Source organism: Populus nigra, chromosome 3 (assembly GCF_951802175.1).
Source record: "Populus nigra chromosome 3, ddPopNigr1.1, whole genome shotgun sequence".
Classification (NCBI taxonomy): Eukaryota; Viridiplantae; Streptophyta; class Magnoliopsida; order Malpighiales; family Salicaceae; genus Populus; species Populus nigra.
In genome coordinates this window covers 25102873-25117548 of record NC_084854.1, presented here as the reverse complement: position 1 = coordinate 25117548, position 14676 = coordinate 25102873, and the positions used below count along the sequence as shown (strand labels likewise).

Genomic DNA, 14676 nt, shown 5'->3' with positions numbered 1-14676 from the left:
AATTATAATTATTTAAAAATTTAAAAGATCTATTTAATTCATTTAATTTTATATTAGTTTTTATAAATATTCTAGATAATTCAATTAATTTACTCGAAGTTCATAAGGTTTATGTTTTTTTTAAAAAAATTAACTGAATTAACTTACTCTCCCTTGGAGCTCATAATTCAATCATTTACCTATGGTATCCACTCAACGTTGAGAAATAAAATCAGTAGCACTAATTATTAATTATTTTATCATTACTATAAATATATCAAAAAAATGAAATTAACAAAGCCCATCCAACAACACTAAGGCCTGAATCTAAACTCAAAGCCCATTAACATCCAAAGACTTCCCCCCCAGCCCATCTAAAACCTTACAGAATCTCCTTCTCCGTTTATAAATAAAACATTCTCAGATTTCTTGCTTTGCACCCCAGCCCTCTCTCTCTCTCTCTCTCTCTCTCTCTCTCAATCAACGCATCATGTCGACAATGGTACTTGACCCGAGACCCGCCCCGACGGTGGAGCCAAGATCGGACCTTGTACCCGACCCAACAACAGTACCCACGGAAGACGACGACCTCTACAGCCGCTTAAAATCTCTGCAACGACAGCTAGAATTCATCGACATACAAGAGGAGTATGTCAAGGATGAGCAGAAGAATCTGAAGCGAGAGCTACTTCGTGCGCAAGAAGAGGTGAAGCGGATCCAGTCGGTGCCGCTTGTAATCGGGCAGTTTATGGAGATGGTGGATCAGACAAATGGGATTGTTGGGTCTACTACGGGTTCGAATTATTATGTGAGGATTTTGAGTACGATTGATAGGGAATTGTTGAAGCCGTCGGCTTCTGTGGCTTTGCATCGGCATTCGAATGCTCTTGTTGATGTTTTGCCACCTGAGGCTGATTCTAGTATTTCTCTGCTTAGTCAGAGTGAGAAACCTGATGTTACTTACAATGTAAGTGAAAAAGTTTTTTTTGTGGGTTTTTGGATTTGGGGTTTCTAAAATTGGTGATTTTGTGATTTGATTAGCTAGGTTTGGTAAGTTGGGGTTAAGCGTAGTTTTCTCTTTGTTTGCTAGAGTTCAATTTTTGAAATTAGGGTTTGTTTTGAATTGGGATTTTGAGGTTAGGGTTTGGAATTTGGTTTATGAGTTTCTATATTTAGTGAAGTTGATGTTAGTTACTTAATAATATAAGGTTCAAGTTTAATTTTAGTTTTGGTGGGTTTTGGGATTTTTGAGTTACTAATTTGGTGTTTGAGTAGAGGGGTTCTGTAGCTAGGGTTTTGAAAATTTGGTTTTTTTAGGTTTTGGGGTTTGGGTGTTTTTAGTTACTAATTTGGTGTTCGAGTAGCTAGGGGTTCTGTAGTTAGGGTTTGAAAATTTGTTTTTTTAGATTGTTTTGTTGTATTCCCAAAGTGGTGACTAATTAGCTAGGGGTTTGAATTTGAGGTTTTGAAAAATGATGCTTTATTATTTGTGGTTGTTGCAGCTTGATTAGTTTTTTTGTACTTTTGTTGCAGCTTAATTAGCTAGGGCCTTAAGTTTTCTGATTTTTGATTGTTGGTTCGGGATTTTTGTACTACTGAGATCTAGAGAACTGCTTGTATTTTGATTCTTAGCATGTTCTTGCACTAGTGATCAAGTGACATAGGCTGCAAGCTGAATATTAATATTGTTGTGTTCTTTAGTTTCTTGTTTGAGTTTAAGAACTCAACCTCAACTCACACATGTTCCCCTTTTCTTCTATGGTATTGCCAGGACATTGGAGGATGTGACATTCAAAAGCAGGAAATTCGTGAGGCGGTTGAGTTGCCACTGACTCACCATGAACTTTACAAACAAATTGGCATTGACCCCCCTCGTGGTGTGTTGCTCTATGGTCCACCTGGAACTGGAAAAACTATGCTCGCCAAGGCTGTTGCTAATCATACAACTGCAGCCTTTATTAGAGTTGTTGGCTCTGAGTTTGTTCAGAAGTATCTGGGTGAGGTATGTTTTGCATGTTCCTGTCCTGCTCAAGTATTTTGAGTTATCATCAGCACTCTTATGTGTTAAATTTGTTTCCATGTTTTGGCACTTCTTATGAAAGTTCCAAGCATCTGAACTAGTTTTCTGTCCTGATATAGATAGAACCATATCATTCATTCTTGTATCATATCCACCTTTTTTAATGTTTTCTTAAGTGATAAGCATCTGAGTAATTAAAAGCAGAATCATTGTCTTAAGCAGTTGGTGATGATTGCCTACATATGCACTGCAATATAACATATTTTTTCCCTTCTTTTATTCCAGGGACCCCGCATGGTTCGTGATGTTTTTCGTCTTGCTAAAGAGAACGCCCCAGCAATTATTTTTATTGATGAGGTAGATGCTATTGCTACTGCTAGGTTTGACGCTCAAACTGGAGCTGATAGAGAAGTTCAGCGTATTCTGATGGAACTACTGAATCAGGTACGAGTGATGAGTGATGAAAATCTTTATGTAATTCACACTCAACATATACTGGTGGTCTGGCATGTAACTCTTGTCTTTTTACTTAAATAACTTCTTGATTATGTGCTTGTTATGTTGGTTGACCAATTCTGAACTTTTGTTCATGATTGAATTCTGCTGTAGATGGATGGGTTTGATCAGACGGTAAATGTTAAGGTCATAATGGCAACTAATAGGGCTGACACTTTGGACCCTGCTCTTCTGCGTCCCGGAAGACTTGACCGGAAAATTGAATTTCCTTTGCCTGATAGACGGCAAAAGAGGCTTGTTTTCCAGGTAATTTCTTTTTGTGTTTCAAGTGGCAATATGTTGTTTCTCTTATCTTGTAAGATTGATGATTCTGTCTGTTTTGAACCTCCTCTTATGCTCTGATGCTGTTGTTTCTCATCACCTTATTTCACAATATATTGGCGTTCTGATCTCTGGTTCAATACCAGTTAAATTGGCTGAGTTGGTTTGTTTTTATACAGGTTTGCACCGCTAAAATGAATTTAAGTGATGAGGTGGACATGGAGGATTATGTGTCTCGACCTGATAAAATTAGTGCTGCCGAGGTTAGTAGGTCTTGCAATTTATTGTTAGCAACTTGTTTTGTTTTGAAATCCCTTCATTTTATGTCCTATTCATTTTGCATGTTTTATTTCACCTGATTTCTTTAGTGCTACTCCCCTATGGAGATCTTATGATTATTCAGGTTTTGGGTTGTATTTGGGAAAAGAGAGAGAGAGAGAGGAAGGCTTGTAGAAATCATAGATTGGATATGATGTTAAAACAGTATATTTTGATTTGGATTATGTTATGGATAAGGTCGTAAGAATTAGTAGATGTCTTTATGGCAAGCTAATAATTTCTTGCAAGATGCTATTTGTCAAGGAAATGAGAGGATAATGCTGGTAATTACACTTCATAAAACTCTTGCATTATGTAGTGATCCTACCAGAAAATTGCACTAAAAGCAATGTGATGCAGCAAAAGCTTTTGGATTAGGGTGATGTATCCTTATATTTTGTTGGATAATTGTGGCTTTGCATTTGGAACTTTATTAACTTTTCAATGTATGGCCAGCTCTTCTCCCTTGGGCCCTTGGCTTGTCTGTTACGATTTTTAACAGTGGTTTAAGATGGAGATTAGGTATTTGGTATTGTGATACATGGTGCTTTTCAAAAGTACTTTTCATTTGAAAATATATCAAAATAATTTTTATCAGATTTGTTTTTTATTTTTGATATTAGTACAACAAAATCATAAAAAAAACACTTTGATTTTTTCAAGTAATTGTACTTTTGGAAAGCACCTCAAAAGTGGAAGCTACTGCCCTTCCAAACAGGGAGGGAGGGTTAGAGCCTATTAGTATTTTTTTGATTTCATTGTTTTCCATCAATTCCCCTCCCCATCCCTCTGTTATTTTTTGGCTCTGACTAAATTTCTAACAGTGACTTGCAATTGAATGGCAATTTTACAGATCGCAGCTATCTGCCAAGAAGCAGGCATGCATGCAGTACGCAAGAACAGGTATGTCATTCTCCCCAAGGACTTCGAGAAAGGCTACCGAACCAATGTGAAGAAGCCTGACACTGACTTTGAGTTCTACAAGTGAGATCTGGAAGCACACACGCGTGACAATCAATGTGCTCTGGCTGGGGAAGTTGTGTTGGCGTAAACAATCTGTGCACCTTTGATGTTTGTTCTGCTCGTTATTGAGAAGCAGATTGCATTGTGGGCGTAGGGGACGATCCCCCCACCCACCCCCCAATTTAGATTCATTTTATATTACATTTGGAGTCATTTTCTCGCTTCAGCTCCAGGCATGTTTCCTGTTTTGACATTATTGTTTAGAAAATGAAAAAAAAAACTTTTAGTGGTGTAAAGTTTTTCTTATATGCTATTTCATTTTTGCAAATGAAAAAACATGATGGAACTGCAAGAAAATGTAAAGAAAGCAATACGAGTTTCCATATCTATTATTTCATTTATATATCAATAATTCAGAGTTTTTGTATATCATGTTATCACAGTGAATCAGTGATTGAAAAAGTAATAGCTATCAAATCCATGTAGATAATTGTTTTTTCAACACAAAAAAATAAATATCAATTTCAATAAATATAAAAAAAAATTGTTAATGATAACTAAAAGTTAAATTGAAAAAATCAAGAAATAAATATAATTCAAAATATTTAATTTTATAACATGTATACAAGTGATTGAATAAAATCAAAAGAAAAAAAAATATTATACAATGTTATACATATTAAAAAATATATGTATAATTATTTTATATGACAATCAAGTAAAAACTAAATGATATTTAATCAAAAATTAAAATGAAAAATTGAGAAATAGATATGAATATAATGTTTGATCTCAAAAAACAATTCATCAACTCCATTATATTCTATAAATTAATTTATTTGAATTAATTTTTATTTAATAAAACGATAATATATACAAAAATACACTTAAAAAAGCGATTGAATAAAATTTAAGTAGAGATTACACATAAAGAATGACTCCTAATATCAAGAAAAAAAAATTAAAATCTTATTTATAAACAAACTAAAAATTAAAGTGTTACATTAAAAAAAACATCATAATAATTTTTTTAAATTAAAAAATAATAAGCCAATAAAAAAATTCAATAAAAGCTTAACTATGAAGGATAAGATTGGAATACAAAAAAAAATAAAAGAAAAAAAAACCAATGCTCAACCAAAAAAAACCTAGACGTGTGAGTATAGGCTAGCAATTCTTTTTTCTCTTCTAAGGGGGAGATGATATTTTTTTAAAAAATAATAAGTAGATGAAAAGTCACTTACTTCTCCTCAAATTTTACCAATAATGGTGGTAGAAAAATTAAGGTTGTAGGTTATTTAACCTAGAAACCTGTTTTAAACTTAAAATACCTATAAAAACATTTTATACATCTTGATAAACTTACACATCACTTCAAATAACTCAAAAACAAGTCCACAAACCTAAAATCACCCCAAACCAAACAATTTCTTGAGTTTAAATATATCATTCCAAGCAATGAGAAGGCCACAAAAACACTTAAGTGAGACTCTTTTTATTGAATAAAACTCATTGACATCAAAATCGATATTTTTGTGGCTTAAATCGATGTCAACCATCTCTCTCTCTCTCTCTCTCTCTCTCTCATCAAGATCATACGACTTTCTTTTTTCTCTCAAATCATGGACTGAAAAAACAAATAAAGCTCTAGACTAAAATAAAATTACAAAAACTAAAGGAACCGAAAAAAAATTGCAAAGTATAAGGATTAAATTAAATTTTTGTGTGCACAATTTGAAGTTGCAATTTATTTTACCTGTTTTTTCTATTTTGGTCATTTCAATCCTATAATTAGTTAACAAATCAAAGCTAGTTGAACATAAAGTTGGCCATAATATGAGTGTATGAAAAATGTTGCAGAGCTTCAATATAATTTCCAAACCATTTAGTGTATTTCTATAAGGGATGATAGGTGGCCTAATGATCTATATACCAGAAAACGGCCCATCACTAGGAAAATATTAAGTTAAAAACCCTCTATCCTAAATAATTTGTTTAGAAATTATTCCAACTGAGCACAATTTATTGAATATAGCTTGAAAGTGAATATCAATAAATAAAAAATAAAACATTTACTAAATATGTTAAAAAACTTCAATCCTAAGTAATTTACTCAGATACTACTAGTTTGCATGGCTCGTACTATATTTTGAGCAGATCAAAAAGAAATTAAATTTAAAAAAATATTTATATTACAGAAAATTTTTTGATATTGTTATTAAATCTAAAAATACAAATTAGTTTTAAAATTTATCTCAACAAGAAAAAATTTCATTGTAAAATAAAAAGTTGATGTGTGTGAACATAAAGCAAATAGAGAATTATGTGTCAATATATAATAATAATAATAATAATAATAATAAATATATTGATTTTAAACCAAAAATTAAATTAGAAAGTTGAGATAAAAATACATGTCAAGATATTCGCGTGTGTAGCTCTTTAAATTGTTTTATTTAATTATAAAACAATAGTGTTTTTTTTATAAAAAAAAAACTTGGCAATTATGATTTTAAAAATCACAACTAATTACTCTTTCTCTCTCTACTATTATTTTTTAGCAAGGTTGTCTCTCTCATTCAAAAACTGAAAAATAAACATAATAAATTTTTAGACCAAAATAAAAATCACCAAGAATTTAATATCAAACTTGATTTTCCATTGTGTTTGACATTTCAGTGTTTGAAAATGAAAAACTTGAATTTAATTTGGTAATTTTATTATAACTTCAAAATTAATTCCAGCTAATTAGGTCATAATAAGGACTGAATTAAAAGGAAGAAAAACTTTGAAAATGAAAAAAGAAAAAGAAAGTGGGGGTCACCTGGTCCCAAATCTTTAAATGTAACAAGTAATACTAATTTACTAGATTTGACACTTTTTGTAATTTTATTCATTACCTATATAATTATCTGAATGTTGCAAGGGAAAAACATATTAAGAAAAATAGTGAAATTTCTTATCTAGGACTTGTTTGCATAATTATAAAAGATTTTAGAACCAAAATATATGTCCTTGTATGACATATATACTTAGAAAAACATGAAAAAGTTTATATTGCACAAATAGTAATTAGTTACGTGTACATGTACATACATACATGTACGAGAGAAAAATCAAATCTAGTCAAATCCAGAATCCACCAAATATAACAATCATATCTTCGTTTATATAGACTTCCTCTTTTATATATATATATATATATAAAATTAAAAAAGATAGATCCAGTAATTAAAGTAAATAACAGGTTATCCAACTTGATTTGTGTGTGTGTGTGTAATCTTGATGGATACATGCAATATGAGATACACTTCCATGCATGGAAGATATGATATTAGTTCTTCCACAATATATACCACACACCCTCATGTCTTTCAAGGCCACACCCAAATTCTCACTTCATTATTAGCGTAAAACCTTTGTTATCAGTACTCTTGCCATGTCTTCTCTTGAGCGAAATAGGGCTTCTGAGAATATGGATAATAATGGATCAAATAACCTTGATCTGAATTTGATGGATTTCTTTGAGGTAAAATCAAATGGAGGTAAGAGAATGTTCAGATGCAAGTATTGCAAGAACAAGTTCTCCACCTCACAAGCCTTAGGAGGGCATCAAAATGCCCATAAACGGGAGAGAGCCATAGAGAAGAGAGACAATGGTGGTGCTATGCATTATCCTTCTCTTGGAAAAACCCTAGGTGTGGATATGAGCTCTATGATTCATAAACCGGCCTATAACCACTGGTTCCGTGGTGGTGCTATTGCCAATGGTGGCCATTATTCGGGGCTATCAAGGGCTTCTATTATGAACCATCAGCCTAGATTGCAGCAACTGCAAGATGGAGGGCTTCAATCTTTGGCTAGCATGGTTCCTAATGCCGTCGACCTTGGGGGTTCTACCAGCACTTCTCTGAAGCAGAAGGAAGAGGGCAAAGGGCTTGAGTTGTCACTTAAGCTTTGATTAATATCCAATATTTCTCTCAGTCTTTAATAAGCATATTATATGCATCTTATACTTGTCTTGTCCATCTCTTGTTTCTTTCCTTGTTAGTAATTTGTTTTTTTTTTTTTATAATCATCGAGAGTATATTAAGAAGGCCATAAAGCGAATAGTCAAAGAGAAATACAAGCGATATAAAAAAGAAAAAAAAAACTGATCTACTACAGCAAACAACAAGAAAACTACTTAAGATTTCTTATTACATCATTGTTAGTAATTTGTAATTCGGAATACACAGTTCCTTTTAGAAAAGAATTTCTTCTTCCCTTCATGTCTCTGTTTTTCCTCCCTTGAGAGTTCGATTTTATTTTCATCTGGACAAGTTGATAAATAAACCAATTTATTCTCATCATTAATTCGTTAATTAGCAAAGAAATCCACAGCATTGATGACGGTTTAAACCAATTTTCTGAAAATAATACATGCTAAGTTAATTTCTTTTCTAGCTAAATTACATGTGTGGATCTAATTTTTTTTTATATATATATAAAAAATAACATAGTAACTAAAATGTTTCCGTCAAAAATTTGTCTGCTAATTAAGAGTGGCTACATTGTTAAAACTACGAGGTTTATGTTTAGGGGCGGAGCAAGGGCGAGGCTGGTAGCGGCCAGGCTCCTGAAAAAAAAAAAAAAAACTTAGCTCTCCCTTGAATAATTTAAAAATTGAAGGCCAAAACTAGTAAATTTTAAGTTTTGCCTCTCCCTAGGAAAAACCTCATCTCAAGAAATTTCCTAGCTCTGCTCCTGTTTATGAATTATTATAGTTCATAAATCCATGCTATTCATCTTACCAACAATGGCATTTCGATGATTTTCTTGATTGGAAATGATAGATAGTCTTTATCATTGATTTTCTTTGCATTAATTTCTCATCTAAAAAAATCTCCTTGAACTTAATATTTAATATTTTAAAATATGATCATAAATAATTTAACATTCACAACATCGCCGGAGCCTTCTGCTAGTTAATATAAGTAAATGTTAAACGAGAAATTATTACACGAATTAAGAGAAAAGATTAACAGCAAGAAAAAACCTCAGAATATTATAGACCATTGGATTAGTGGGACCAACATTTAGGTTCTCCCTTAAGATCATATATATACTCTTAATTTGGACCAACGCATATCCAGATTTTATGGTCACTGCAACAACCATTTATGGACTGGAATATTAAATTCAAATTTGAAGAACATTTGCACCAGCAAAATTTCCAATTTTATCGAAAAAAGAAAAAAAAAAACAAGCGACAGAGATTAAGTTAAACCTAATTCATGCAAAATATTTATTGTGGAGGGGTACTAGGCAAATTAAGTTCCACAGAGTCAGATAACAAAAATACTTGTTTGGAAAGTAATTCTAACACATCAAAACTTTTAAGGATACGCAATAGTCTAAGGTGTCAGTTGATTTATTAAAAAAAGGTTGTAAGTAGATTTATTAATGTTGAGAATTATTGCTGACTAATGCTCTTAGGGGACACTCAAAAACCTTCATTAGCATGCATTTAGTACTTAAGTACCTTGCCTTTTCAAGCAATTGCAATTAAGATATCTTTCTATATATGAAACAAGAGAATTCATTGTTCAGTCTATAAATGTTTTATCTTGCTTGCAGCTATACTATTGTGAGGGCTTAAAGTATATCCAGAATATTATTTTAAAAAAAAATCTATGGAGAGGGGTTCATCCACTACACAGATGTTGAGGACAAAAGAAAAATTGAAAGGAAAGGTTCTTGAGGAACCCACCATGGAGCCTGAATCAGATCCTTCGCTTGTTCAGTGGTGAGAGATCCAAAAAGAAAGAAGTCGACCTTTAGGATTTGTTTGGGCCTTATTCTCCCAAGGCTTCACAGGACTCAAATGATGAGGATGCGAAGCAGCCTGCAGAGATGAGACAACACGATTGCAAATTTTGCGATAGGAAATTTCCCAGCTCCCAGGCATCAGGTGGGCACCAAAATCCCCACAAAAAAAGAGCGATCTGTTATGAAAAGAGAACAGGCCATTGAAGCAAACCCTTTTGGAATCCTTTTAGGATCATTTGATACCTAGTGGAGAGTTGTGTGGTGTATCTCAAAAATAATAGATAATCTACTGTATATGAATGGCAAGCGCTTGCAACTGGAAAGTGGTAGAAGAAGTTTTGGCAGACCTTGTTATTTGGAGTAGCTTGGGGAATTTAACTTACACGTAATCAAGTTGTTTTTAACATCAAAACAGTGAATCAAGATGCAGTTTTTGACTTGATTTTCGTTGTCTGTCTTGTTGGATAAAGGTTAGCAAGCCTGATTTTTTATATATAAAAACTGATCTCATCCCCTGAAGACATTCATCTCTAGTTTAGGCAAGTTAACATGAACTTACAGCCCAATTCCATGCGTGACAATTACTGGTTTGCAAGTGCTCGTAATTCATATCCAACTCTAGACAGCTTGGGTAAGTCGCAGGCCCCTCTCTGTTGGTGCTTCAAACCAGGGGGAGACTTTCACTTTCCAATCTGTTCAATTTCCCCCTCATAGAATTGGTCGTGTTGATCTTTCAGGAGCTGGTGCTTCTGCCTGGAAAGAGCAACATGATAGCCCTACAGAGCATGACTTATATGCCTCAATACTTTGAAGATAAATCTCCAAATTATCATGCATGGAACCTCACCTAAATATATATAATTGAGATAACTTTTAATTTGCCTCGTCTTTACTTATTTTGTATGCTTTACTGGAATACATATCAATTGTTTTTTAATAAAACACTTTATATATATTAATATCACATCGATCTACAACAATATTTGCATTCCTTTTAAAAATAAAAATAAAAAAAGAACCCTATAAATTGATGGCGTTAATAGCAACACTTAGAAGACATGTTAGCATGAGTTTAATTCCCCATTAATTTGGGTAGTAAATCATGTGAAGAACTTGGGCCATGAACACAACCAAACAAGACTCTTTCAAAACACATTAAAAAAAAAAACTAAATTAATTCGGTACTACTTCCATTACAACTTTTAAAACTCACATAAAATAAAAACCTAATTTACAATAAAAACTTAAACAATATATTATAAATTTCCTCTTAAAACCATATTATGAAAAGATAATCACTTATAAGTTTCCCAATCTAACAATCAAATGGCGTCTCATTAATTAACCAGACCCAAACAGTGAATCTCATCTTGATATACCTCTAAATCATGCATACTAACTCAAGCATATCCACATGAGCATAATAATAGTAAAAAAAATTCCCAAATAGAACTCCTCATCAATATATAGTTAATTATTTGAAATATTTACTTAAATGTCTTAGATTCAAATCTTGAAAATAGTTAAGTGGAGACTAGCTAGAGTGAGCAAGCTATATATCCTTAATGTATAGCCCAAGGTTCACTGGGCTTTAGATATATCTTAACCTACTCTTTTGCTGAGAAGCTGCTTCGAATGGCACCAACCCTATTCGTGGTCGCATAACGTGCACACCAGACAACGTGTAACCAGCTCTCTCTCTCGTAAAATCTACACACTCTCTAAGTCTTCACGTAACGAATCCCAAATTCTCGTAGATTTCCTTTGACAAAACAGTCTTGTCTATCCTGTCCAAAATCCAAAAAGAAAACAAAGAATCAAAACCAAATCTATATATCCACTTTAAGAAATCTTCTCCCTCTCACTTGTCTTCTGCTTCAAAGAACGAAAGGGTGTATACACCATATACCATCTTTTGTTTTTCTTCAAAAACCCTGCTCTGTAAGGGTTTTTTTCTGGATATTTTTCCTGTTATCAAGACTTGGTATTCTGTTGTTTTTCTTATTTTGAATCTGTTATTATATTATTTAATATATGCTTGTCTTTTTTGTGTTTTTTTTCAAGTTCTTTTGGTGGGGTTTTTGCATGATAGACGAAAAAGGTCTTAAGGGTTTTCAAGTTGAAGGGATGGCGACTCAAAGCCAGGATTGGAGAGCAGCATTGACTCCTGAAGTTAGACAGAAAGTTGTCAACAAAATGTATGTTTTTTTCTTATCTTTTTCCTTTTCTTCTTAATTTTATTGATTAAGATATATATGTATGTATGCATGTATGTAAAGGGCAAGTCTTGTTTTGATATCTTGTTATTTTCCATCTGGAGTGGGGTTTTTATTAAGTGTTTTTGGGATTATGCTGTTTGGTTGATTGGTTACTAGTTGAGACTGTCAGTATCTCAAGCTATATGTTATTCCGAGCTATTGATTTGTTAAAACACCGGTCAAACATCTGGTCGATGTCAAAACATCCGGTTGTGGCCGTGATCAGATGCTGAAGCATCCGGTTGTGACAGACGGCGTAAATCAAAACAGTTGGTCACTAGTTGACTAGATGTTTCAGCATCCGATCAATCATTTATAGAAAACTAAACCTTGATGTGTAAATATCTGTTGAGTTACCAAAATCACCAAAGAGATTTTACTCAATTCCTTAAGAATCCATATACGAAAGGTATTTTGAGATCAATGAATTTGGTTTAAACCCCAGGCATCGTAAAAAAAAGCCTTCGCTTTTCTTTGCGATTCTTGTCCATTGCTTTTTATAAAATATCAATGTTTGATGATCTATTTTAAACTTGAATCGCTAGTTCTTTGTTATAAGGATACGTTGTCTTAATCTTAATTAATGTAGTATCATGTCAACTATGATGTTCTTGTATGTCATGCATTTAGAAATACATATCAACAGTTGTTGTTACTTCTTGGCTTGACAAGCTTTTTGTTTCCTCATTTTAGATGATACTAACTTTCATGATATGTTGGATATGAAAGGGAGGAGATTTTTATTGAGTTTGCGTTTGTTGCTATGATATGATAGACTGGCAAACTTGAGCAACCACTACCAGATGATCACGCCTTCTTCCGTGTTGAATATTAAACTCAATCTAGATGGTCAAGGAAGGCAACCACCAGCTGCCACCGACCAGCCGCCACCGACCAGCCGCAGCCGCCAGCCGCCTTCACACCACCGTCCACAGCCGCCTTCACACTTGGAAAGGTTGAATTATCTTGTTTTGAATTCGTGTATAAATAGCAAGCTGAGCTTATGCTATTATGAGTGGGAGAGTAGAGAGAATAGAGAGAAACACTAGAGAGAAAGAGAGGGTGTGTATTGTTAAGCTTGTTGTAAGTTTATTTTGTGTTTTGTAAGCTTGTGTTTTTGAAATAAAACTTTGTGTTTTATCCCCTCTGAGTGTTTCAAAGCCACCACCATTGGTTCCTCCCACCAACAATTGGTATCAGAGCCCCGTTCGTCAGAAAACAGAAGTATTTTCTGGGATAGCCGATTTTTCAAAGTTGTCAAAAACAAGTTTTGATCATTCCACCGTGTAGAGCTCATCCATACTAACTCACTGCCGCAAAAATCAGCTTGATCGGAGAATGAGGTAGCCCGCACGCGCCACCTGAAGATTCTGCACTGTTTGATCACGCGCAGCCGACGCGCCCAGAGGTTGAAGACGAGTGGTCCACACGCGCGCCATATTCGCGCCGAGCCGAGCTTCCAAGCCGTGAGCCGAGAAGAAGAATATTCCCAAGAATATTCCCCTGTCGAGCCGAGCCGTTCTCCGCGCTGCATCCAAGCCGCGCCGAGCCGATAGAATATTCCACAGAATATTCTCGGTTCAACCCAGCGAACCGCCCGCCGTACAGAATTGGTTTTTGGACAGGTTCACCCATTTTCTGACCCGATTTATACAAAGTCAGACCGGTTCCCGACTATTTCGACCATTCCGGATCGATCTACAGTGTCCGTTTTGCCAAATTCAACTCCCAAAAGGAGATATAGTCATTAAAAGAGCAAAATAACTACAGAAAGTACACAAACACTCATCCCGAAGCTGACCAAAGACAACTATGATAGTTGGTACATCAGATTAAAGGCATTCCTTGGTTCACAAGAGTGTTTGGAGATTGTACACTATGGTTATGATGAACCAGAGTCCAAAGAAGAAGAAGATGCTTTACAAGAGGCACAGAAGCAAGCCCTGAAAGTCAACAGAAAGAAGGACAACAAAGCAAAGACCATCATCTACCAAGGTCTTGATGAAGATACATTCGAGATCATAGCTTCCGCTGAAACATCAAAAGACATATGGGAGGCTCTCCAACAAAAGTACAAAGGTGCTGACAGAATCAAGAAGATTCGTCTTCAATCTTTGCGAGGTGAATTTGAGTTATTGCAAATGAAGTCCTCGGAATCTATTTCTGATTATCACACAAGGATTATGGTGATAGTCAATCAGATGAGGAGAAATGGAGAAGCCATCGTCGATTCTCGAATTACTGAGAAAATTTTGAGATCCCTAGAACCAAAATTTAATTTTGTTGTTGTCGCTATTGAAGAGTCCAAGGAAGTGGACAAGTTGACAGTGGATGAACTTATGAGTTCTTTGCAAGCTCATGAGCAGAAGATTGTAAAACGAAATGGAGATAAGGCCATTGAGCATGCCTTACAAGCAAAGCTGGCTCTCAAGGACAGATATGAGCAAGGGGAGACTTCAACAAGTGGATATACCACTCAAGCAGGAAGTCAACAATCCAGAGGAGGATTCCAGAGATTCCAAGGAAGAGATTCTTGGAATACAAGCTTTA

General features: G+C 34.2%; 2 protein-coding genes across 2 annotated transcripts; both read left to right on the top strand.

The window, feature by feature from the left end:
• Window positions 1–404: 404 nt before the first annotated feature.
• LOC133690178 (26S proteasome regulatory subunit 6B homolog) lies at window positions 405–4353 on the top strand. Its single transcript, XM_062110398.1, has 6 exons — window positions 405–946; window positions 1751–1981; window positions 2285–2443; window positions 2609–2761; window positions 2956–3039; window positions 3948–4353. The coding sequence occupies exons 1-6, from the start codon at window positions 470–472 to the stop codon at window positions 4080–4082; spliced, it is 1239 nt and encodes a 412-aa protein (XP_061966382.1). The 5' UTR covers window positions 405–469; the 3' UTR covers window positions 4083–4353.
• A 3143-nt stretch (window positions 4354–7496) lies between these two features.
• Window positions 7497–8018, top strand: LOC133689484 (zinc finger protein 7-like). The gene has a single exon (XM_062109340.1). The coding sequence runs from the start codon at window positions 7497–7499 to the stop codon at window positions 8016–8018; it is 522 nt and encodes a 173-aa protein (XP_061965324.1).
• Window positions 8019–14676: the final 6658 nt, after the last annotated feature.